General features: G+C 54.4%; 1 protein-coding gene across 1 annotated transcript in view; it reads right to left on the reverse strand.

Annotated features, from left to right (window-relative positions):
• Positions 1-25720, reverse strand: part of LOC135292633 (zinc finger protein 883-like) — a 118591-nt gene extending 92871 nt beyond the window's left edge. Inside the window, 2 exon segments of the mRNA XM_064406770.1 lie at positions 1822-2824; positions 25291-25720. Of these exon segments, the coding sequence (XP_064262840.1) occupies positions 1822-2824; positions 25291-25381 (1094 nt within the window). The 5' untranslated portion in view covers positions 25382-25720.
• Between the last annotated feature and the right edge of the window lie 338 nt (positions 25721-26058).

Raw genomic sequence — 26058 nt, forward strand, 5'->3', positions numbered from 1 at the left:
CACGCTGCGGCCACGATGAAGCGTTGATGGCTGAGGCCCCTCGCCTGTGGCCCATGAACAGCGCTCCCAAAGGAGGCCCTTGGGGCTCTCCTGGAGCCCAGAGGTGCCAGCAGCAACCTCCCTCTGAGTGGGGCCTTGCAGAGCCAGCGCGCTCTCGAGCTGCTGCACTGGCAGCATGACTGAGCAGCCATGGATCCTGGGCCAAGAGCCCACTCCTGGAGGCTCCAGTTTAACCACTGCTCAGCTCCAGTGCTGTTAAGCTTTTAGGCTGTATTCCTTTTGATCCTTGTCCTTTCTGTCCCTTTCTCAAATGCACCTAAACACACATACACACACACACATAATTCTCAGAATGTTTCTCATTTGATTGACTGAATTTTGTTTCTTGCTTTTTTTTTCCCATGTTGTTCCTTAACCAAATAGTAAGTAATAGTGGGAATGTTGCCAATGAATTTTCTTGAGCTGTTGCTTAATATTTAATCTGGTTTTTGCTGAACCTTGCCTGGGAATTTTTAAGCAATCTCAGACACTTGTTCGTAACAAGTCTTGGGAGCATGAGGTGCAGGATTGACACTGGAAAGCAAGAGAGTCATTCAAGAGGGATCAGTTTAACTGTCCATTTTATTACGCTTCTATTTATTTCACTCTAATAAGCCAAGCCAAACTTTTCTTGGAGGCAGAATGTGTGTGGGAGGCACTACAATATTATCCCATAGCTCTGGGCTGAATGGCACCCAGACTTGGGCTGCACAAGCTGGGGAAAAAATGTTCCTGCCCTTGAACTTCCTTCCTCTCCTCTCAACAACTGAAAACAAAATTATAAATCAATAAACTATAATTACAATGAAATCAATTATAATAAAAATGAAATATTTTTTCTTACGTTACTCCAACGATTCAAGCCAAAACAACAATAACTATTACTATAACTTTACCAATAAATAGAAACAAATTATATACTAAGAAATACCTTCTGAAAGTTTTAACGCAGTAACTAATATACTTTAGACTAAAAATATCTAAAAAAACTAACATACAATCTAACACACCTTAGTAAAACAATTCATATTACAAACATACTAAACACAAAACCAAGCACCACTAGAATTTCTCCTACATTTTAACCAAACAATTAAACTTTAATAACACCCTTAAGTACTCTCAAACAATTCCAAATATTTTTCAAAATTTAATGTAGTTGAGTGCTATATTTGGATATTGGTTTTTGAATTGTTTGGGTTAGATGATTTGAAAAATGGGATTTTTATAGCAAATTAATCAGCTGAGAAGGCGGCACTCTGCAAAGAGAACTGACTGAAAATGAATGGGACAGAAATCAGTAACTCTGAAAGTTTTATTTGCTGTCAAATACATCCCACCCAGCCAGCCCCACACAATCCCCATCCCACCACTCCCAATTGGGATCCCACTGCTCCCAATCCCCTTCCAACCCCATCTCACCCTGATGGCTGTGGAATTGAGTGAGTTTGGCCTGGGATTGAGTTTTTTTGAGGAGGGAACAAGCAATTTGAGGAGGGATTGAGCCTTTATGGGTTAAAATTCAGTTGTTTTCAGTGGGATGTGAGTGGTTTTGAGGTGACAGATCCATCCCTCATGCCTTTTGGAGGGCAAAGAGAGGAAGAACAGAAAAAAATCAAGGCCAAACCAAATGGAGAATCAGGCAGGTGTGTTCCCAGCATGGATCACAGGGAATGTGGGTCACCTAGGCTGTGCCCAGCGTGGCTCCTGCAGTGGGGGATGAAGCTGGAGCAGCGCACGAAGCTCTTCCCGCACTCGGGGCACTCGCAGGGCTTCCCTCACTGGTGCCTCCGTTGGTGTTGGGTCAAGTGAGAGCTGCTGGAGAAGCTCTTCCCACACTGGGGACACTCGTAGGGCCTCTCCCCAGTGTGGATGCGCCGGTGGGTGACGAGGGTGGAGTTGTGCCTGAATCCCTTCCCGCAGTCGGGGCAGCAGAAGGGCCTCTCCTCTGTGTGACTCTGATAGTGCCGGAGGAGATGGGAGCGGATCCGAAACCCCTTCCCACACTTGGAACATTCGTAGGGCCTCTCCCCAGTGTGGATCTTTTGGTGGACAATCAGGCTGGAACGGTGGCTGAAGCTCTTCCCACACTCCCCACACTCGTAGGGCCGTTCCCCAGTGTGGGTTCTCTTGTGCTGGATCAGGGTGGAGCTCTGCCTGAAGCTCTTCCCACATTCCTCACACTCATGGGGCCTCTCCCCAGTGTGGATCTTTTGGTGCTGCATCAGGGTGGAGCTGTGCCTGAAGCTCTTCCCACATTCCTCACACTCGTAGGGCCTCTCCCCAGTGTGGATGCGCCGGTGCAGGACAAGATGGGAGTTGTGCCTGAAGCCCTGCCCACAGTCGGGGCAGCGGAAGGGCCTCTCCTCTGTGTGCGTGCGCTGGTGCAGGAGGAGATTTGAGCTGCTCTGAAACCTCTTCCTGCACTGATCACACTCGTAGGGCCGTTCCCCAGTGTGGCTCCTCTGGTGGATGATCAGATTGGAGCTCCATCTGAAGCTCTTCCCACACTCCTCGCACATGTGGGGCTTCTCCCCATCAGGAACCTCCTCATGGACCACCAGCTCTGAGCTCTGGCTCAATCTCCGGCCGCCTTCCCGGCCCAGGCTGGCTCTTTCCCCCTCAGATCCCCGCCATCTGCGTTTGCAGCCCCTCCTCATGCGGCATCTCCAGGGCTTTTCCTCCCCGTTGGGTTCCGGCGCCGTGGAGCCGCTCAAAACGGCCTCTGCCACGAGGTTCTGCCGCAGGGATTTGTCCTCCCTGCTCTCCATGCTCAGCTCCTGCTCTGGGGGAGGAAGGACAAGGACAGGATGGCATTTGCCACGGGCCACAGGCAAGGGCAAGGAGATGCCCCCAGGCTGTCCTGCAGCCGGGGCCCTGCTGGGCTGGGAGATGGAGCAGGAGAGAGAGGAAAGGGGCACTGACTTCCTCCTCACCTGCTTGCATGTTCTGGGGCATTTTCCTCACAGCCTCAGTGGGGGTTGGCAATGGAAATCCTGGTTTGAGGAAAACAAAGGGTGAGCACATTGAGTTTGAAGGTCCCTCTGCCCAAGTCCATCTCTGCAAGTCACCGGCCATCTGGGCACCAGAAAAATCTCCCAAACACCAAGATTCAGCCTTGAAAAACCCTCCCCAGGAGTTCCCCACCCCTGCTCCCTCCCCTCTGGTGTTCAGGGTTCCCCCTGTCCCAGCTGCTGGGGTCACGCTTGCATTGGGGGTCCCCCTTCTCCTCGGTGCCCGCCCTCCCCAGCCTGCTGGCAGTCCCAGCAATCCCAAAAGCTGCCCCCTCTTCACTCCCCATTCAGGGATGCCGGGGCTTTTTGGGCTCCCTTTTGGGCTCCCTTCTCCCCTCATGCTCTGCTCCGGGCTGCAGGGGCTCCAAGGAGTCCCCCCTGCCCCTCTCCAGCCTCTGCAGGCTCCCGCCCATGGCGGCGCTCCCCCCTCTCTGGGCTCCCCACTTTGGGCTCCTGGGGGACACAGGGCTCTGCTCCTCCAGGCTGCCTCTGCCGCCAGCCGCCACCGCCACCCCCCGATGTCCCCCCGAGGGGCCTTTTCCGCTCAGCCTTGCACTTCTTCATTCTCCAAACATCCCCCCAAAAAACCCAACTGGGAGGAACTGGGAGTGACTGGGAACATGCTGGTGGTCACTGGAAAAAACTGGGCTTCTACTGGGATCAACTGGGATCATACTGGAGATGACTGGGATCATCCTGGCAGTGAGTGCCACTGCACTGAGGCTGCCTGGGAGTGCTTGGCAGCAAATGGGATCATACTGGAAGGAACTGGGAGTGTCTGTAACCTCTGTAACCAAAGGGAGGATGAAAGAGAGCCATGGAACCATGTGGAGCACAACTGGTTCATACTGGCAGGGACTGGGAGCACACTGGGCTCATCTGTGGATCACACTGGGAGGGACTGGACTAATACTGGGAGAATCTGAGAGTGACTGGGAACACACCCTGCACATCATCCCCCATACTGGAACTGACTGGGTTGATCCAGGAAGCAATTGGAACCATGCTGGAGGCAGCTGGGACCATACTGGGAGAGACTGGAAGCAACTGGGATTATACTGGGACCACACTGGGAGGGCTGGCATGTGACTGGGATCCAACTGGAGCTTACTGGGATCATATTGGGGTTGAAAGGGAGTGACTGGGATCACACTTTGGGCTACTGGGAGCAACTGAGAGAAACTGGGATCATGCTGCAAGCAAACTGGAGGAACTGGGAAGGACTGGATGCATGCTGGAGGCAGCTGGGATATTCTGGGCATGACTGGGGGATCACACTGGGAGAACTGACACCTTCCTGGGGCCACTGGCAGCGCCTGGGAATGACTGCAGACATGCTGGGGGCAACTGGGATATACTGGGAGTGCCTGTGACCATTCTGGGGGGGACTGGAACTACACTGGGAACAACTGGGACCATGCTGGAGAGCACTTGGGACAACTGGGAGTGAGTGGGACCGTGCTGGGAGTGACTGGGACTAGAGCAGGGGCAACTGGGTCCAACTGGGACCATACTGGGAGTGTCTGTACCCATAGCAGAGTGATGGAACCACACTGGGAACAGCTCAAGCCATGCTGGGAGCAACTGGGAACCCTCTGAGGGTGACTGGAATCATGCTGGGATTGACTGGGAGTGCCTGTGAGCAACTTCAATCGTGTTGAAAGCAACTGGAAGAAAGTGGGATTGAGAAAAAGCTGGAAGTAATTGGGATGTACTGGGAGAGACAGGGAGTCACTGAGATCATCCTGGAGGCTACTGGGGTCATGCTGGCATTGACAGGGAGCAGCTGGGATCACACTGGGGGGGAGGGCACTGGCATCAGACTGGGATCATACTGGGAGTGGCTACGATTGTACTGGGATTAGAGTGGGGGTGACTGGACCCTGACTGGGGGTTACTGGGAGCTCCCAGGCCCATGCTGGGAGCCAACTGGGGACATAATTAGAGGAACTGGGAGCAACTGGGATAAAACTGAGGGCAAGTGAACCATGCTGAGGTAACTGGGAGTGCCTGGCAATGACTATGAGAATGTTCAGGGCAACTGGGATATACTGGGAGTGTCTGAGACCATCTGGGTGGTGACTGGGACCACACTGGGAGCCACTGGGAATGTGCTGGGGGAACTGGGAACATGACAGGGGCAAGTGGAAGTGACTGGGATCCTACTGGAAGAGACTGGGATCATACTGGGGATTACTTGGACTATGCTAGGGACAACTGGGAGAACTGGGAACACACTGGATGGAAGTGGCAGGAACTGGGACCTTGCTGGGGGCACATTCCATCATCACAGGCAATGACTGGGAGTGACTGGGCTCATACTGGGAGCAGCCACTGCCGGCACCGGCACCCCCGAACCCCTTTCCCGGCCATCCCGCCCCCCCAGCCCCAGCACCCCCCACTGCCGGGTCCCGGCAATCCCAGGGGTCCCCCCCTCTCGGGGTCCCGCTGTGCCCTCCTGGGGCTCTCCTCTCTCTGGGCTCCGGCTCAGGGGAGCCGCGGCTCTCCCGGGGCTCCCCAAACCGGTGTCCCCCCGCCGCTGCCGCCGCTCCCCGGTCCCCACGCGGCCCCGGCAGAGCTCGGGGGGCCCGGCCGGGAAGCCCAACCCCCACCCGGGGGACCCGCATCCCCCCGCCCCCCGCCGGGGCTCTGCCGCCACCCGCACCGGGACCCCCCAAAAACCCCACCCGGGGACCCCCGATGTGCCCCCGAGGGCCATCTGCGGCTGGGCTTTGGAGCCCTGCCAGCTGCAAACATCCCCCAAAAAACCCCACACCCAGGCACCCCCGGGATATTCGGGCCGAGCTCCCCTCCCCGGGTACCTGCGGGATGGGGGGCGATGCTCCCGGGGCTGCGGCGGCTTCAGGAACCGCCAGGGCCACGAGATTCCTTTTCTCCTCCTCCCGGAGCTTCCTGCTGCCGCTCCGCCCCTTCCTCCCTCCTCCTCCTCCTCCCCCGCTCCCGGAGCCCTCGCAGCCCGCGCAGGAGCGGGGCTGGAGCCGGGACAGCTCGGGACGCAGAGCGGGGGATGCCAGCAGTGGGATCCCTGGGAGAGACTGGGCTGTGCTGGGACCGTACTGGGAGCAGCTCCTGAGTGATGCTCCAGCGCTGGGGCTGGGGGCGCTCCTGGGGGCGAGGGGGGAGCGGGACCCCCGGCACCGGGACCCTGAGCTGCCACTGCCGGCACCGGGACCCCCCTGCTCCCCTCATCCTGCACAGGGACCCCCCTGAATCCCCCATTTCCGGACATCAGGACCCCCTGCTCCCCTTTTTCTCCCCATCCCGTGGCTCCCAGGCTCCAGACGTCCCGTGGGACTGGGCTGGGATCTGTGGGAATGGAGGACTCTGAGGGGCTGGGATGGGATCTCTGGGGATGGAGGACTCTGAGGGGCTGGGATGGGATCTGTGGGGATGGGGGTGATCCGTGGGGCTGGAATTGGAATGCAGGGAGCTCCAAGGGGCTCCCTGGTGCTGGGACACGACTCCCTGGGTCCGTCCTCTCCTTGTTCCCAGGTCTCCACAGGCTGCAGGTGGTTTCCAGCTGTGACCTCCTGTCCCACAGAATGCCCATGGATCCCCTGGGTGAGGCTACGAGGGGTGGGATTTCATCTCCTTCCAGCTGGGACCCGGGAGCTTTGCAGTGTCCGACGGTGCCACCTGGATCAGCCAGAGGTGCTGGGAATGCAAAGGGATCATGGTGGAGCTGATGAAGCATTCCCTGAGACACAGATATGGGGAAGAGCTCCCAAAATCCATCAGACATGGTCGGGAGGCTCTGGAGCACAAAGGAGAGGAGGGGAGTTCCTGTGGAAATGTGGGATTGAGGAATGTGGGCCTTGGGAATGCAGAAATTGCCATGGAATTTCCATGGCCGGATCTCTCTCATCCCAGTCCGGTGAGAATTCCATGCATGGATCTCCCACTAACCCATCGCCCTGGGAATTCCATGGGGAAATGATTTGAATGGATGACCAATGCCATGCCAGCAGTGCAATTGTGAAATACAAAGCTGTGTTTCTGTCAGGTTCATAGAGGCAACGTGTGTATTTGTGATTGTGATACGTGTGGAAACTGACCATGGGACAGTCATAAAGACGAATTCTAATAAATAACTGAGGAGGTAAAGCATGGCAGAAGGCCTTTCAACCAATCCTTTGTTCGCAATTACCCTTTGTAAGTCTGCAGTTGATTTAGGATCATTTGAATTAAAGCTTTAAGGATGTTGCTGTTTGACAGGAACTTTCTGCTTGTAGCTAAGCCTTAAAGAGTTTTGCAATAATAACCTCTTGAAGTATAATTTTAGAATATTGCTTGTAGTAAGGATTTTTGAAACGATAGGTTTAGAATATATAAAAAGGAAACATGCTTATCTTGATACATTAAAAAAAACAGTGAAAAGCAGGTTAAGAAAGGAAGATGAACATCTACTCAAGGATTGATAGTGTCGACCAAGGGAAGCTGGACATCACTGTTATGAGATTTGCAATTAAAAGATGGACCCACATCTGGAATCGGGACCTCACCAGCTGGGAGACTTCTCTTTTTTTTCAGAAGCCTGACCCCACCATCTGGGGATACTCCTTTCTGGGATACATCCTGAGAAAAACTAAATCATAATAGTGTATAGAATTGTGATGTAAAAATTGGGAATAGAAACTGCTGAGAAAGCTTATGAGTACCTCTATCAATGCCTGTAAGCCTCAACTATGGGTGTTGTCGTGGTTTGGCCCCGAAATGTGTTTCTGGAAAGGTCTAAGTCGGGACAATCAGTGGCCAAATTCAAAATTGGCATGTGATGTGGCCATTGAGGATCTGGATACGCCTCTGAGAACACACGGGGGTTAAAAGCAGGAGATTCCCAGAGAACTTCCTCTTTGGGAATCCGGCGTTGGTGAGTAGAGTCTGACCTCTCCCCTGGCCAGCTGCGCCTGGGTGGGGGAGGCCATGACAGGGAGGAGGCCGGGAGCCCCAAAAGGTGCAGAGGTGGAGGAGAACATGCAGGGGTTGATGAGACTTGAGATGTCTGGGCAGCCCCCCCAGAGAGAGGGACAGAGATTGTGCTGGCAGCTCAGCCGGCCAGAAGCGGGGGATGCGGCAGAGAGGTGCCTGGCAGCTGTGGGAGTCCTGGACAGGCAGAAGTGAAGATTTTAACCCCTTTGTAGACTAATAGAAACCTTACAAATACTGAATCCTCTTGAATCAGGATGAGGTGAGAGAGAGATGAGAGATGGGCAAGCGTGAGGAAAGCTGGAAGAGGAGAGAAGAATCCTGAGTGGAAGAGATGATGGAGTGGCCTTGGGCTGGACTCTTTCTTGTATAGCCATGGACAGACCCGTGGTTTTTCCCTGTGACCCAGAGACTGTATTTAGGGGGAGGCAACACCTGGGAGTCAAGAGTGAAGCAGCGGCGTGAACAGAGATGGCTGAAGGGGGTGTGAGATGCCCTCTGTCTCCACGGAGAGGAAGATCTCTGTTCACGAGGCCCCTCGGCCCCAGGGGGTGAAATGTGGGGGGGACTGGTGTCCCGAAGTTGAGAGACTGCTGCTTCTGGAAGTGAGTGGAGCATCTTTAAACAGGGAGCCCTAAAGGCAGTCCTGGCCCGTGTCCAGTGGTGAGAGCACTGGACATGGGGGGAGAAGTCACGAGGGCCGATGTTCTCTGGGTGGGGCCATGGGTGACGCGGAAGCACAGGAGGTTTTAATTGTGCTTCCGGGGGAGGCCCATGAGGCAAGGGGGGACTCCTCTCTCCCTGATGGATTTGAGGGTTGATAATTTGAGGGGTGGTGAATCTGTGGAGAAAAGGGAGGGGGAGGAGGAAGGTATCTGGAAGGTTTTCATTCTTAGCTTGGTATGTGTTCCTTTCTAGATTTGTAATAAATAAAGTGTTGTGTTTTTCCCTCCATCCCCGAATGGGAGCCTGCTTTGTTCTGTTCCCGGGTCACATCTCATAGCAACCATTTAGGAAATATATCCTTCATGGGGGCCCTGGCATTGTGCCAGGGTCAAACCATGACAGCCACCAACTGCAGCTTTCCACACTGTGTGTGCAACACAACACTTGCAGCAAAGCAGGACAAATATTTGAAGAATTTGGCAGCTTGTTCTTTTCTTTTCCTTGTGGGCTGGGCAGTTGTGCCATTGGTAACATTTTTATTGTTACTGTTCTACCCTAAGAAAATATGACAGGCTACCAAGAACTCTTAGGGAATGCAAGCCTGACTGAATGCAAAGAAAGAATCTCCAGAGCCTGCAGCCAGAAGTGGAGAGCTGTGTGATAATGATTCCAACACTCCCAAGGACATCTTGAAAGTGATCTAGAAGATGAAAATGGGCTGACAGAAGGAGTTTGTTTCTGTGTTCAGTTCAGATTCTTCTACATCTGAAATCAATTCTACAGTCTCCATCTAAATCAAGAGTACAATCAGTTCATGAAAAGCCCCAGAACAAACTGGACCTCTGAGGAGATGACTGAAAGAATCTGAAAAAAAAAATGCAGGAGGAAATGCATTTGTCAGCACTGCAGTATTTGCCTGCCTGAAACCCTCCTCCATTTCCTCTGCATGCCTGGATCTGGCAGTGTCAGTTCTGTATTCGGTGGTGCCTCCAGCCCTGAATGCCCTCATCTACAGCCTGAGGAACCAGGAGCTCAAGGCTGCAGTGAGGAGACTGATGACTGGACATATTAGGAAGCATTAAACTGCTGGCCAATTTCTGCAAATCACTTGTAACAAAATCAATCTTTGATAGTTCTGTTGGTTTGGTTCTTTGATTTCCCTGTCTTTTTTTTTTTAATATTCTTCCTAAAGCTAGACGATTGTTTCTGCTATTTCTGACTTTTTTTCTCTCCACATTCAGTGGCCGCAGACTGTGACAATGAGGAGCTGTGCTCTCAGTGGCTTTAGACGAATTTAGAATCTCCCAGCAGAGTTTTCTGCAGAGATGCCCTTTTGTTGCCTTCTCTGGAGCTGCAGCAGCAATGTCGGTGTGCAGAGCTGGGGCAGATCAGTGCTGGCCCAGCAGCTGTGCCCAGCAGCAGCAGCAGCACTTGGTGTCGCCAGTGCTGCTGCCGTGGCCCTGCCCCGCTGCCCTGGTGGCCCTGGTGTTGCTGCAGGGCCTGAGTGCTCTCGGGGCCAGGCACAGTCCTGGGGGTGGCAGTGCCGGGGCTGCAGCAGGGACAGGCCATGGGCACTGCTGGGGCAGCGCTGACGCCTCAGGCCAGGCCCTGGGGGCTCCAGGCTCCTTGCCCAGGCTCTCTCAAGAACACGGCCAGGCCAATGCTCAGCACAGAAAAGCCCCAGGGTGAGCAGCCCCAGGCTGGCCGTGGGCAGGCTGGGGGCAAACAGCATGGCTGGGGCTCTGCAAGGGCCCTGGGGGAGACGGGAAGGAGCAGCAGAGCAGGGGCTGATCCATCCCCAGGGTGCTGCACAGCCCAGGGCAGCGTCCCAGAGCATCCTCATGGAGCTGCCAACAACATCCCCCCTCTGCAGCCCTGGCCTCTCCCCCAGCTCACAGAGGTGCCGCATCCTTGCAGGCACAGACACGGCAGCACTGGCTCAGGAGCCCCTGTTTGCATTGCACAGAGCAGGCAGGAGCACCCCCATGCTGCTGCTGTGGGGACATGAACCTGAGGGAGCACAAATGCCATCAGCCCCTGGGGCCAGCAAGGGCTGGGGGACACCAGGGAAACCACTCAGCTTTGTCCTGGCCTCTGCAGTCAGCCAGAAAGTTTGTTCCCATCAGCTGGGAGATTCCTGTCCCACTGCAGACGCTGTTGCTCAGAGCCAGGGCTGCCTGGCAGCCATCCCCAAACTGCCCCAAGCATTTCCCTGGCTTCACCTCTGCTTTCTTTACCCATCCCTGATCCAGATTTCTTCCTATTCCCCATCTCTGTTCCCTCCCCTGCAAACAGCCCATCCCTGTTTGCCCTTTCCTCTCTGGCCCCACTCCCCATTGCAGTTCCTCACTTGGCACCATGGGAACGTCCCTTGGGCAGCAGGATCATCCTCCAAGTGCTGCAGGAATTGTCTGCAGGCTCCTGCAGTGCCTGGTGCTGCTCCCTTGCCAGAGGCACCCCAGGCCAGGGGGACACATCTGGGCTGCTGTGTCTGCCTGTGGGGCTCCCTGTTCTGGGCAATGAGGAGGAGCTGCAGAGGCTCTGCAGGACTGACAGGATGGGCTTTGGGGCTGGCAGGAGAAGCTGAGGGACCTGGGCTGCTGGAGCTTCTGAAGAGGAGGGCCAGGGCTCATCGTGGAACTGCTCCAAGGGTGGTTTCAGAGAATCCCAGAATCAGCAAGGCTGGAAAAGACCTTGGAGATCATCAAGTCCAACCTGTGCCCTGACACCACCTTGTCTCCCCCGGGCCTCCTCTTCTCCAGGATAAACAACCCCAGCTCCCTCAGCCTCTCTTCACAGGATTTTTGCTCCAGACCCTTCACCATCCTTGTTGCCCTTCTCTGGACACACTCCAGCCCCTCCACGTTCTTGCTAAATTTGGGGTCCCAGAACTGGACACAGCACCCAAAGTGCTGCCCAACCAGTGCTGAGCACAGGGGAAGAATTGCTGTCCTGGTCCTGCTGGCCACACCATTCCTGGTCCATAGGAGTGTCAGGGTTTGGATGAGGGAAATGGTGGGGAGGGGGCGAGAGACAGTCTGATTGACTCTCAGCCATGAAGGGTCTTGATTTTCATAGCTATTCAGTCTGCATTAGAAGGTGCTGGGGGTCAATATCAACTGGACATTGCTGATATAAATCTATAAACAGGAGAAAAAATTAAACAGAACAAACTGTTCTCTCTGCATTGTTTTCAAGACAGTATATACACTTTGAATAAACTTCAGATATCTGTCTAATTAATTACAGAAAACTTGAAAACTTCTGTTATTCCAAATGGCTTTTCTTCTTTGGGCATGTTGAACAAATGTTTATGAGCTTTTCTCACTGAATTCCTGAACTGAAGAGCTCAAGAAAGAAGAGGCCTTGGGAGTAGAAAAATTCATCATCAACCTCCAAGGGGCTGAGGATCCATCTCCATCAGAGCAGCAATGAACAGCAATGGGCACAGCTTTGTGGCTGCCCCAGTTTTGGGATGGGCCCTGGGCCTGGAGCAGGAGCAGCTCTTGAGGGCCCCAAGGCTGGGGCTCTTGTGCTGCCCTGGGCACATGGGATGGCAGCAGGGGCTGCAGAGCTCTCAGCACCTGAGCCAGAGGGGAGCAGGGCAGCCAGGGAGCCTCCTTTGGCCTTGGCCCAGCACCTTCCCCCATGGCTGGGGCTGAGTCCTGTGGGAGCTGCAGCTGCTGCTGTGCCCTTGGCAGGGGCTGAGGCCGTGGGGCCAGTGGCCAGAGCAGCCTGGCCTGAGCAGAGCTGTGGGGCCAGAGCCGGCTGGGCTGGGGAGAGGCCCTTGGTGCTGCCCAGAGCTCAGGGCAGCTGGCAGAGCTTGCAGGGAGCTGGGCTGGGCTCAGAGAGCCTGCCCCAGAAACCATCAGTGTCCATCTCAGCCTGGCTGAGCATGCAGGGGCAGGACTCAGCCCAGGCCTTGTGGGGCAGGGCCAGCGCCTGTGCAAGGCATTGCAAACAGGCAAGTGCCCCAGAGAGGAGGCTGCTCTGTGCCCTTGGGGGCATGGACAGAGCAGGGAGGGGGCCCAGGACATTTGTCAGTGCCAGCCTCTGTGCCCAGCCCTTGGCAGCCCTGGCTGCTGAGCCCAGCTTTGCCCTGGGTTGAGTTTGGCTGTGGCCCAGCTCCATCCTCCTGCGGGGCTCAGGGCCTGTTCCCGGCCATGGCCAGCCCTGGCCGGTCTCTCTGCTGGCCCAGAGGCCGGCAGAGCCCGGGGCAGGGCTGTCTGTGCAGGCCCACAGGTGCCAGGGGCTGTGCAGGAGCTGGCAGAGGCTGCCCAGCAGGGAGGCCATGGGGCACAGAGCCCCAAGGCTGCTGTGGGCAGCACGGCACAGGGGCCGTTCCCAGCCGCAATGCTCCTGGCCTGGGCTGGGCCTGCACAGGGGCTGGGCCACCATGGCTGGGCCAGCACAGGGCCACCAAGGGGCCACGCAGCCGCTGCCGGGGCTGACAGCAAGGCCAGGCACACACAAGCAATTGCTGAGCATGGCCTGCGCTGGCCAGGGCTGACTGTGCCACAGGCAGAGCTCAGCTGCCCTTGGGGGCTGCAGGAACAGTCAGGAGCCCAAAGAGCCTCCATGGCTGTGCTGGAGACCAAGGCTGCAGCAGGGAAATGCAGGGCTGCTGCGGGATGGGGAGGCCATTGAATTCCAGCACACACCTCAGCTCTCTGATGATCCCGGCACCATGCTGGGCCCTGTTTCAGACTGGAGCAGAGCAGATGTTGATGGGACAGGAGCCCTGCAGGGCTCTCAGGGACCTGCAGCTTGCAAGGTGCTCTGCTCTCCCTCAGGTGCTCTCGGAGAGATCCAATCCCAGCTGGGCACCTCAGGGCACAAGTGGCACTGCCTGTTCATGGGCACACAACTGATGGCTGCCTGGAAAGGGGCACAAGTGTTAATACCTGTTAGTTTCATAATATACAATCACATCTTTATTATCTGGGTCATTTGAGTACTTTTAAGGAATGGCAAAGTTTTCCCACAAGGAAGAGGAATTTCCTGGAGTTGTACTGATGGGAGGAGGAGAAATACTCATCTTGCCTGGTACTGGTGTCACCAATATTCTGTTTATTATTTTCTCTCCCTCTTCCTCAGATGTTTGCAGCTCTCTTTGTTGAAATGGCCATGTCAAAGGACATCTCTTCCTTTAGAGCAGGTGGATTTATGTACTTCCTACTGCTCTCAGATTTCTTCTTTCAGGAAGTCTCTGGTCATTCAAGTGCCTCTTAGTTTACTGGTTTCACGCTTTGATCTGCAGGAAGTTTCCCAATCTTTCTGAAGTTCATATAAATATATAATTAATCGTCATCTTAATTGTGTATATATCTATCACAGAATTACCTTTTCTGGTGTCTTTGTCCAACACTGTTCCTGTACAGAAATCCCTTGGGGATGGTGGACATGTCAGATGCTGCAGGGACATCTCAGAGAGCCGAGGGAAGAACTGTGATAGTGATTAAACTGTTCAAATATTCAACTTGTGTTTGTTGGGAAGAAACCTTTCTGTGCCTCTGAGTGTCACCAGGCCCTGAGACCAAAGGACACAAACCCAATGAGTTGTGGCTCCCACTTGGACCTTGGCTCTGCACAGGAGAGCTCTTCATTTTCTCTCTTTTCTTCCTTCGGGGCAAGGAGGGAGCTCATGACTTCAGCACGTGACTTGTGTGTGCAAAGAACAAATCTAGGCAGAATCAGGGCAGGGAGGGTTTGGGGGGACCTTGGGATCTGTGCTGGGCACAGAAGGTGTTTTCCATTGCTCTGAGACTGTCTGCTGTGGGAAGTGGATTTAATATCCAGCAGAGGAATGACTTCTGCATTTGATGGAGCTGTGCCTTCCCTTGGCTTTGTTGGCTGACAATCAATGAACATCCCTCTGTGTCTCAGGCAGCTCCTTCTCCAAGGAAAGCAGGTGGGAGTTGGAGCCAAGGAGCTGAAAGCTGCAGGTCCAGCCTGGGCTGGAGGCAGCTCAGATTGGCACAAGGCTGCTCTGAGTGCCAGGGCTTGGATGGGGGAAATGGTGGGGTGGGGGTAGGGACAGAGTCTGATTGATTGTCAGCCATGGAGGGCCTTGATTTTCATATCTGCATGAGGAGGTACTTGGATTCAATATCAATTGGAGATTGCACATATCCGTTTATTAACAGGAAAAAACCCTAAACAGGACCTAAAAATGTTTTCTCACTGTCCTTGAAAGTAGAATGTATTCAGTTTGAATACACTCCCGAAATCAGTCTAATTAACCACAATTATTTGAAAGGTTTATTTGAAAAAATTGATTTGAAAACAACTATCCCCAGAGGCTTGGCTTGTTAAGGTGTTCTGAATGTGAATGAGCCCTGGGACACTGAATTCCTGCACTGAAGAGCTGAAGGCTGAACAAGCCTCTGCAGCAGTGAAATCCAGCAGCAGCCTCCAAGTTGCTGAGGATGTCAGCAGCCCCCACTGAGGCCATCCCTGCCCATGGACTGTGGGGGAATGGGCAGACAAGGAGAGCGTCCCTGGGGCTGGGCCAGCAGAACTCAGAGGCACCAGCGGCTCCAGCTGGGCAATGGAGTGTGGAATGTGGCTGGGAAAGCCCTGCCTGGGCTGTGCCAAGCAGGACAGACAAGCCCTGACCCCCATCCACTAAAAAACTCTCTCAAGGAGATATTTAAAAGGCATTACAGTTGTTTGTGTACTCTGAGTTGGATGCACGGGAACAATACCAACAAGAGATTCTGAGGAGCTCAAAACAACAAAACAGCCTTTACTGGCAACTTTAGAAAATCAGAGAAATTTAGTCAAAATGTTTAATGCATCATTCAATCACCAAAAAACACTTCTCAAAGCAATAACTTGCCCTGTTTGACTTCACAAACTCTAAAGCTGTTCAATTTAAAGCTAGTCAGAGTTTGCAAGAGGACAAAAATAGAAGAAGTAGACACAGAAAGAGAGAAAGAAAAATAAGATTTATAGAAGCACAGACAGAGCTACCAACTCCTGGACTCTAGCAGTTCAGATGGAAATGCCAAGAGGAGGTAGGGTCAAGATGTGTGTTTGCCTTGTGGTTCAGCCTTCAATACCCCTTGGTCTTGCTGGGCCCTTCCCCAGGGGGGACTTGGTGTCATTTGGTCACTCAGGAGCTGGGCTGGGGCTCCAGAGGTGGCTGTGGAGCATTGCCTGTGCTGTGCCAGGGACTGGCAGCCACTGCTGGGCTGGAAGAGAGGCTCTGGGGGGAATGGGGTTCCAGGGCAGGGCAGTGCTCCAGGGCAGGGCAGTGCTCCAGGGCAGTGCAAGGCTGGATCTGCCCATTCCTCCCCAACACATGAAATGTTTTGAGCCAACAATCTCCTGCAGTCTGTCACAGGATGCAATGTTGGAGGTGAAATCCCAGTTCTGGCCATGGGCACCTGGAAAGGAAGGACAGCTCTTTTCCATAGGAAGGAAAACACAGAGCCCCAGTGTTTGGAAGGCAGGTGAGAGTCTCACTAGGCCAGCCAGACTTGTCAGCAATGGCAGATTTTGTCTGGGAGCAGTCTTTGGATGTAGGGAATTTTGGAGGTGGAAGCCCAATCTCAGCCATGGGTGCCTGGAGAAGCAGGGCAGTTCTTTCCACAAGAAGGAAAGCATGGAGCCTTCCCCAGAGATTTGGGGACTGATGAGAGGTGACCCTCATGAAACCGTTGTCAGCCAGTCTTGTCCTGGCAATATTCCTATGGGAATAATCCCTAGATATAAGGAAATCTGGAGATGAAATCCCAGTTCTGGCCATGGATGCCTGCAGAAGGACAGATCTTTTCCATATGAAAGAAAGTATGGAGCACCAGTGTTTCAACAGCAGAAGAGAAGAGGCCTTCAACATGCCATGGTCAGTTGGACCAGTCAGGCAGTCCATGGGAGGCCAAACCAGCCAGACCTCTTCTGTGTTGCCGTGGTTTTAAGAGGCCCTGCAGTATCACCATGGTCCCCTTGGTTCCATGGGGCCCCACATTGTCCTAATGGTGATTTGATTCCATGGGGTCCTGCAGTGTTACAATGGTGCTTTGGTTCAATGGGGTCACACAATGTCACAATGGGTCCTAGGTTGCAGAAGGCCCCGAATGTCACAATGGTCCCAACAATTCCATAAGGCCTTGCAGTGTCACTGTGGTCTCTGTGGTTCCCCAGGCCCCACAATGACACGTGACTCCTCTATTCCATGAGACTGCAGTGTTACAATGAACCTTTGGACCACGGGGTTTTGCAGTGTCACAATGGTCTCCTTTGGCTCCACAGTGTCACAATGGACCACTGATGACACCAGGCCCCACAATGTCACAATGAACCTTTGGCTCCATGCAGCCCTGCAGTGTCACAAAGGCCTCTTGCTTTCACAAGGCCCCACAACATCACAATGGTCCTCTTGGTTCTGTAGGGACCCCCAGGATCACAATGATCTCACTGGTTCCATGAGGCCTCTCAGAGTCACAATGCTTTGCTTATTCCATGGGGCCTCATAGTGTCACAATGGTCTCCATGATCCCCTGACTCCATTGTGTGTCACAATGGCCCCTTGGTTCCATGAGGCTGTGAAGTCTCTTAATGGTCTCTCCATTGTGCCATGAGGCCTTGCAATGTCACAATGGACCTTTGGCACTATAGGGTCTCAGTGTCACTATGGTCCCTGGGTGTCACAGGGCCCCACAGTGTCACCATGGTCCCTTGGTCTCACAGGGCCCCACAGTGTCACCATGGTCCCTTGGTTCCATGGGCCCTGTGCTGCTGCATTCCCCCCTCCCCTTCTCAGGCCGCCCTGCCAGCTCAGAAATGCTCCTTGGGCCTCGGCCTTGGCCAACAGCCCCTGGGCTCAGCTCCTCTGCAGCTCAGCACAAACACTGTCTGCTCCAGGCACTGCTGTGCCCAACCAGCTCCTGGTTGCTGTAGGAGCAGCCCTGGGAACTGTTTGTGTTCCTTCAGTGGCACAACATCCCTGTTCTCACAGTGCCAAAGAAAGCTGTTGATGCCAAGTGCAGCCAGGATGAACCATTGCTGTGACTGCAGCCCCTCTCTTAGGGCCCTACAAACAGCGCTGCAAAAGGAGCCCCTTGGAGCTCTCCTGGGCCAGCGACTCCCTCTGAGTGGGGCCTCTCCCAGCCGGGAACTCTCCCATTTGCTGCACTCGGGGATCCTGAACAACGAGGGAGCCTGGGCCGATCCTCCCACTCCTCCAGGCTCAACCCTTCACCCGCTGGGGAGATGCCAAAGCATCCACAGGGAGCATTTCCTGCCCCCAGGGGAATTTCTCACAGGTGCCTTGCACTGACTCTTTGTGTCTGTGTGCACACAGGAGTGCCTGTGCTGGGGAAATGTGGCAGAAATGCTGCTCTCTGAGGGGTTGGAGTGCCTTGCATAGCTGAGTCAAGTCAGGCCTGTAGGTGAGGTTAAGTCACAAGGTCTAAGCTGAGTTAATTGCTTCTAAGAGTTGCTCTTTTGCTAATTTGTTAGGTTTAATTTAAGTTATTAGCTAAGATGACTATTGTTAAGTGTTATTCCACTGTTAAATTATTTAGTCATAGGTTATAAATGAGGTTAAAGACTGTTAATTGTTGTTCTTTTACTAAATTGTTAAGTTTACGGGAGAAGTTAAGGTTAAGGTATTAGTTAAGTCCTGTTAAGTTTGAGCTCTGTTCAGCTTTTAGATCATATTCCTTTTATCCTTGTCCTCACTGTCCTTGTGTCACACACACACACATACACAGGGACCATTCTTGGTTCATTTCTGCTTTATTTGCCTGGATTTGGTTTGGTTTTGTTGTTGCTTTGTTCCCCCGGTGTGCCTGAAGTGTCCAGTCAGGAGCAGAGTGACTCTTGCCAAGGAACTTTGTGATGCTGTCGCTTAATATTAAATCTGGTTGTTGCTGATCTTTTCCCAGGGATTTTTTCAGCGTTCTCAAGCCCTCGTTCGTAACAGGGTGAAGGAGCCCTGGCCCAGGCTCTGGCCCTGGGGGACACACAGACACTAATGGGGGGTCCCTGTGCCCCTCTCCCACCCCAGAGCCCCAGCCCCCCGTCCCCGTGTCAGGCTCTGGGGTCGATCTCGTGGAACATCCTCTGGGGGAGGCTGCGGCGCCAGGGGCGGGGGGACCCGGGGGGACAGGGGACCCCGCTGTGCACGAGCAGGGTTGGACTGCTCTGGGGGAGCTGTGAGGGGGGCTGGGGCAGAGTGACCTCCCCAGTGACCTCACACAGCCCCTGTGATGTCACACAACCCCCTGTGACATCACACAGGCCCATTGTGATGTCACACATTCCCTGTGATGTCACAAAGCCCCTGTGATGTCACACATTCCCTGTGATGTCACAAAACCCCGGTGATGTCAACAGCCCATTTGTGATGTCACAGCCCTCATTATGATGTCACAGATAATGTTGTGATATCACACAACCTATCCTGGATGTCACACAGCCATTCTATGATGTCACAACCCCTCTGTGATGTGACACAGATATCCTGTGATGGCAGAATCCATTCTATGATGTCCAGCCTATGATGTCACAGAGCCTACTCTATGAAATCACTGGCAACTCAGTGATGACACACACAACTGCTCTGTGATGTCACAAAACCCCTTCATGATATCACAGGGCCAGTGCTGGGATATCAGTCTGTGATATCATAAAGCTGCTCTGTGATGTCACAGAAGATTTGGTGATGTCACAAAGTCACCCTGTGATGTCACAGTCTGTTCTGTGATTGCACACCTGGCTCTATGATGTTGCTCCATCACCTGGTGATGTCACAACCCACTCTCTTATGTCACAGAGCCACCCTCCATGACGGCAGACTCTGCTCCATGGCCTCACACCCTACTCTATGATGTCACAGACAGTTCTGTGATGTCACAACACCCTCAGTGATGTCACAAACCCCTCTCTGTGATGTCATACTGCCACTCTGTAATGTCACAGCACACACTTTGACCTCACAGCCTGCTCTATGATGTCATACAGCCATGCCATGATGTCACAGCCTGCTCTGTGATGTCACAGAGAATCCCCTCTATGATGCTGTAGCTGCTCAATGACCTCACACAACAAACTCTGTGGTGTCATAGCCCAATCTGTGACCTCACACAGCCTACTCTGTGCTGTCACACAGCCCCTTGCTGACATCACAGCTGCTCTGTGCCTCTAGGACACAGCCACAGAGGTGCCGCTGTGACACAGCCCCCTCTGGGACATCCCCCAGCCCCTGCCAGTGCTGAGCCCTGTCAGCTCTGTCTGTGCCCTGCTGGTGTCCCTGAGCTGCCCTGGCAGTGCCCCAGCCCTGCTGGGCTGTGCCCAGGAGCTGCTCCTGGCCAGAGCTGTCTCTCTGCAGCGCTGCCCTTGCCAGGAGCTGCCTCTGGGCCAGGAGCCCGGCCCAGCTCAGCAGCACAGACACAGCACCAGGACTTTAATCACCCTTTGGGGCTTTGCTGCTCTTTGCATCAGACTCAGTCCCTTGGAGTGTGCTCAAAAAGCTTCTCAAGAACTCCAAGTTAAGCTGAAACATAGACATTTCTTGTAGTTTAAATGGGGTCCACTGAGGGATAAAACTCATGTGAAAGTGTCCCCAGGTTCCAGGGAGAGCAGAACACTGGAGGCAGTGATGACAGCTTCAGACAAGCAAGGGAAAGGTGTCTCTGGTGCTGAGCAAACCTGGATGTGTTTCAGGAATGCAAAGGGCCAAGGCCTGAGCCCCAGCCCCTGGCAAGGCAGATCCTGTCCCTCCCTCCTCGCTCAGGGCTCTTCCCGGGATGGGCTCTGGGATGTGGGGATGGACAATGCCAAGGGCAGGACCATGGGGCGGCCCCTGCCAGGCTGCTGAGCAGGGACAAGGAGGCAATGAGGCCCCAGGGCTGCCAGGGTCACTTGTCCCCTCCTGGCTCAAGCCAGGGCCAGCAGCCATGGCCAAAGTGCTGCCCAAGGTGGCTCTGTCAGGGCCTGGCAGCTGCTGCCCATCCCTGTGCCCTGTGCAGCCCAGGCTGTCCTCCGGTGTCCCTGCCCTGGCCTCTGTCCCTGCAGGCTGTCCTCATCCCCCGGCTGCCCCACCTGGCTGGCCCCTTCCTTTGCTGACAGCTCTGCCTCCTGCCTGCCTCTGCCTGCCACACAAAGCCTTGGGCTGCTCCAGGCTCCTTCTGGGGGATGTGTTGCACCACAGCCCTGCCCTGGCAGGGAAATTCCTTTCTCATGGCATTCAGTCTGGGCCTCCCCAGCTGCCCTTGGTGCCATTATTGCCTTCTCATGCTTATATTCTCTATGAAGAAAAGCTCCAGCCTCTCTGAAACCACCCTTCACTCCCTCCCAGGCTATTCCTGTTCTGTCCTCAGTCTCCACACCACTGAGCCCAGAGCCATCAGCCTCTCCCTGCTGGTTATGTGAAGAGGCCTCCAAACCCCATCTTGGGAGATTTTTCAGTCTTCTCCAAGGTCTGTGAAAATGGAAAAATAGTAGTCAAAGTTATTTTCTCCCAAATCTTGCAGTGACAGGACAAGGGCCAACATCTTTCAACTGAATGAGGGTGGATTTACATTTGTTAAAAGAAGAAAATATTTTACAATTATGAGAGTGGCCCAAAACTGCAACTGTTTTTCCAGAGAATTGTCCAAGAGCAGGAGCTTTGTGCAGCCTGACATAGCGAAACCCTTTCCCCTCCCCAAGCACAGAATTCCTGTTGTGTGGGTTCTCTGATGTGCTGGGTGCCCTCACAAAGCTTCTGGCCAGAATGTCTGCTGAGGGCAGCCAGGCTGCTGCAGGGGCAGTGACCTCACAGCCATCACCATGGCAGCCCTGTCCCCTGGGCCTGGCTCTGCCCTTTCCTCTGCCCCTGCCTTGTCTCTGCTGGCATGAAGAGTTTTGTCATTCATACCTTGTCCCCAGGGTGCTGGGGCCAATGGCTTCCCAGGCAGGCTCCTGGAGCAGAAGTGGCTTTTCAGAGCCCAGGCAGAAAGGAGCCCTGAGGCAGCAGCTCTGCAGTGCTGGCCACCAGGTCGGGCTGCCAAGGGAGGCTTCTGGCCATGCCCTGCAAGCAGCTGCTGCTGCCAAGGTGCCTTTGGTGCCTCAGGCTCTGCCTGGCACAGCTCCCAGCACGGCACTCTGCCCTTGTGCCCGAGCCCTTCCCTGTGCTGGGGCTGGCCTGGGGCTTTTCCTGCAGCGGGACCTGCCCTGCTCCTGGCACAGGAAAGGCAGTTCCTGCTGGAGCAGGAGGCTCTGCCTGCAGTGGGCTCCAGCAAGGCCCTGTTTGCAAAGCCCCCACTGGGAAATGAAGGAGGGGGGGTCATGCTGCTTTTGGAGTGAATAATGCTGAAACCAGCCTGACTGCTCCATTCCAAAGTTCCACATCCTCAGAGGGAGCTGAAGCTGTGGCAGAACTGAAAAAATCCCCAAGGAAAGGAACAACCAAGCAACACCACTGAGAGCTTCTGCAGAGCTGCTGAGCTGGCCCAGCCTGGGCACATCTGACTGACAGGGCAGCACTTGAGATGAGAAAAGCCCCATCCCAAATTTTAATGGCAGCATCTCCTGACATTTCCCTTCTTGGGGGTGTGGAGATTCCTCCCTGCAGTGGGGACACCACTCAAGGTCATTGCTGCAGACTGAGCCAAAGGGATTTGCCCCTGGTCATTGGTCTGGGGGAGTGACATCAATCTCTGCTTAATTACTGGTTTTGTTTTACTACAGTTGCTTTGAAATCACTTCTGAGTGCTCTATATAAGATAATATGTTATAATATGTTACAGCTCTTATATCTTGGAGTAAATATTTCTGATTAAGATAATTTTGTCTCATCATTACCATAAGAGATATTTATATAAATATCTCTGGTTTGCTATCCTTAATCCTGTGGGACAAATTCTATAAAGGTTTAATTCCAGCTTGAAAATTCTTTCCACATGAATGCTTGAAAAGTCTGGGGATGGGACTGGACAGATGCTCCAAGGCTCCTCTCTCAGAAGGAGTTTAGAAAGCCTGGAGGTCCTTGGGGGTGTTTGGGTGTGGATATGACAGTCTGGTCAAGACAGAGAAAGCTAAATAAGCTTTCCCATGCATTGGTCTGGGAACTATTAGGGAGCTGGAGAGAAAGAATTGTAAACAAGTGGTTTACTGAAGGGTGTTATCTTAATTAGCCAGTCATGTGAAATGTGTTGATTAAATGACCAATGAAGTCCACCTGTAGCAAGCCAAGGTATAAAAGAATAGGCTTGAACAAATGGGTGGCTTTTGGCCCTTAGCCTTCTCATCTGAGTCTGTGTCATCTCTGACTCAACAGTGACATTTGGGGATTTATGTGGGCTATTCTTCGCCTTGTGACCCAACAGGAGCTTCTCTAATAAACTTTGCCTGAAGCTGCCACTGTGCCCATGACAAGAACCCCTGTGAGTGTCCAGGACATCCCAGTTCTTTGGCAGCCTGGGGACTTCTGGGATGTTACCATGGAGCCCCTGTGAGTGCCTGTGACAGATGGGTGCCTTTGCAGCCCAAGGTGCCCTGGGATGTCACCATGGAATGGCTGTGACTGCCTCTGCCCACAGGGCTCTTTACCATCCCCAGAAACCCCTGGGAGGTCTCCATGGAGCCCCTGTTTCTGCCTGTGACATTCCAGCTCTTGAACAGCCTGGAGTCTCCTGGAATGTCCCCATGGAACCCCTCTGAGGGCCTGTGACAAATCCGATCCTTAGCAGGCAACCATCACCAGCCCCCTGCTGCTATGGTCAGTTTCCATGGCAACCATCCCCAGCCCCTGTTGCTTTGGTCAGTTTCCATGGCAACCATTCCCAGCCCCTGTTGCTAAGGTCAGTTTCCATGGCAACCATCCCCAGCCCCCTGCTGCTATGGTCAGTTTCCATGGCAACCATCCCCAGCCCCTGTTGCCATGCTCAGTCCCTGGGCAGCTCCATGCACACCCCAGGCCAGGGGTGGGTGCCATGGACACCAGCTCAGGCCTGCAGCCAGAGCCCGTTGCCATGGCAACCATTGGCAGCCCCATCCCCAGGGTCATGGGATCCCAGATCCACAGAATTGGCTGAGCTGGGAGGGACCCATCAGGATCCTGGAGTCCAACTGCTGGCCCTGCACAGGACACCCCAACAATGCCAGCCTGGGCCTGGCAGCGCTGGCCAAACGCTGCTGGAGCTCAGAGAGCCCTGGAGCTGGGAGCCTTCCCTGGGGAGCCTGGGCACTGCCCCAGCAGCCTCTGGGCAAAAACCTTTTCCTGAGATCCAACCTGAGCCTGCCCCGACTCAGCTGCAGCCGTTCCCTCCAGTCCTGTCCCTGGGCACCAGAGGGAAGAGGTTCCCACAGCCCCAGCCAGGGACCCGCTCCCAAGGCTGTTGCCATGGCCACCAGGGCTGGGACCAGCTGGGATGCTCGGTTTCCACGGGCCGGGGTTCAGAAATGGGATTCCCCAATTTCCTGTTCTCGCTAAAACCGCGCTGCTGCTCGCTGCCCTCCCACCTCCCATGGAAAGCACAAAAGGCAAAGATCCCAGGCTGGGATAAGAACAATTTACTGGGAACAGCAATGAAATAAGGAATAAAGAGGAACAAAAGCAATATTGATAACAGAAGGGATAAGAAAAACTATTTACAGGGAAAACTACAACATCACCACTGAGTGGCTCTTCCTGGCCATGTATTTCCTCCTGCCTGGAAAGGACACCTTTCTCCTCAGGGAGAGAGAGAGAGTCCCTTTCCTGCCCCTGGCAATGACCTGAGGTGGGAGTGAATGTAATGACACAGCTCTGGCCAGACCCTCTTGTTCTTCAATCCTACATCAGGTCACTAGCAGGGGCAGGAAAAGTGACAGGTGTCTTCCCACCATGGATCACAGGGAACATGGATCAGCAGGTCTCTTCCCAATGCGGGTTCTCCAATGGGGGATGAAGCTGGAGCAGCACACGAGGCTCTTCCCACACTCAGGGCACTTGCAGGACTTCCCTTACAGGTGACTCTGTTGGTGTTTGGTCAAGTTAGAGCTGTGGGTAAAGCTCTTCCCACACTGGGGACACTCGTAGGGCCTCTCCCCGCTGTGGATGCACCGGTGCCTGGCGAAGTTTGAGTTGCACTCGAAGCCCTGCCTGCAGTCTGGGCAGCGGAAGGGCCTCTCCTCTGTGTGAATCCATTGATGCTGGAGGAGACTGGAGCTGGTCTGAAACCTCTTCTGACACTCGGGACAGTCATAGGGCCTCTCCCCGGTATGGATGCGTTAGTGAGTGATGAGCTCAGAGCTGCACCTGAAGCCTTTCCCACACTCCCCACACTCGTAGGGCCGTTCCCCAGTGTGGGTTCTCTGGTGCACGATCAGGTTGGTGATCCACCAGAAGCTCTTCCCACACTCCAAGCACCTGTGAGGCTTCTCCCCATCAGGAACCTGCTCATGGACCACCAGCTCCAAGCTCTGGCTGAAGCTCTGTCCACCTTCCTGGCACAGGCTGGATCTTTACTCCTCAGAGCAACCTGGGCTGCGTTTGCAGCCCCTCCTCGTGCAGGATCTCCAGGGCTTTTCCTCCCCGTTGGGTTCCTGCGCCGTGGAGCCACTCAAAACGGCCTCTGCCACGAGCTTCTGCTGTGCTGGGCTGGGAGATGGAGCAGGAGAGAGGGGAAAGGGACACTGACTTCCTCCTCACCTGCTTGCATGTTCTGGGGCATTTTCCTCATAGCCTCAATGGGGGTTGGCAATGGAAATCCTGGATTGAGGAAAACAAAGGATGAGCACATTGAGTCTGAAGGTCCCTTTGCCCAAGTGCATCTCTACAAGTCACCGGGCATCGGGGCTCCAGAAAAACCTCCCAAACACCAAGATTCAGCCCTGAAAAAGCCTCCCAGGAATTCCCCGTCCCTGCTCCCTCCCCTCTGCTGTTCAGGGTTGCCCCTGTCCCAGCTGCTGGGGTCACGCTTACATTGGGGGTCCCCCTTCTCCTCGGTGCCCGCCCTCCCCAGCCTGCTGGCAGTCCCAGCAATCCCAAAAGCTGCCCCCTCTTCGCTCCCCATTCAGGGATGCCGGGGCTTTTTGGGCTCCCTTCTGGGCTCCCTTCTCCCCTCATGCTCTGCTCCGGGCTGCAGGGGCTCCAAGGAGTCCCCCCTGCCCCTCTCCAGCCTCTGCAGGCTCCCGCCCATGGCGGCGCTCCCCCCTCTCTGGGCTCCCCACTTTGGGCTCCTGGGGGACACAGGGCTCTGCTCCTCCAGGCTGCCTCTGCCGCCAGCCGCCACCGCCACCCCCCGATGTCCCCCCGAGGGGCCTTTTCCGCTCAGCCTTGCACTTCTTCATTCTCCAAACATCCCTCCAAAAAATCCAACTGGGAGGAACTGGGACTGACTGGGAACATGCTGGTGGTCACTGGAAAAAACTGCGCTTATACTGGGATCAACTGGGATCACGCTGGAGGTGACTGGGA

The sequence above is a fragment of the Passer domesticus genome, unplaced genomic scaffold (genome assembly GCF_036417665.1).
Source record: "Passer domesticus isolate bPasDom1 unplaced genomic scaffold, bPasDom1.hap1 HAP1_SCAFFOLD_44, whole genome shotgun sequence".
In the NCBI taxonomy this organism is placed as follows: Eukaryota; Metazoa; Chordata; class Aves; order Passeriformes; family Passeridae; genus Passer; species Passer domesticus.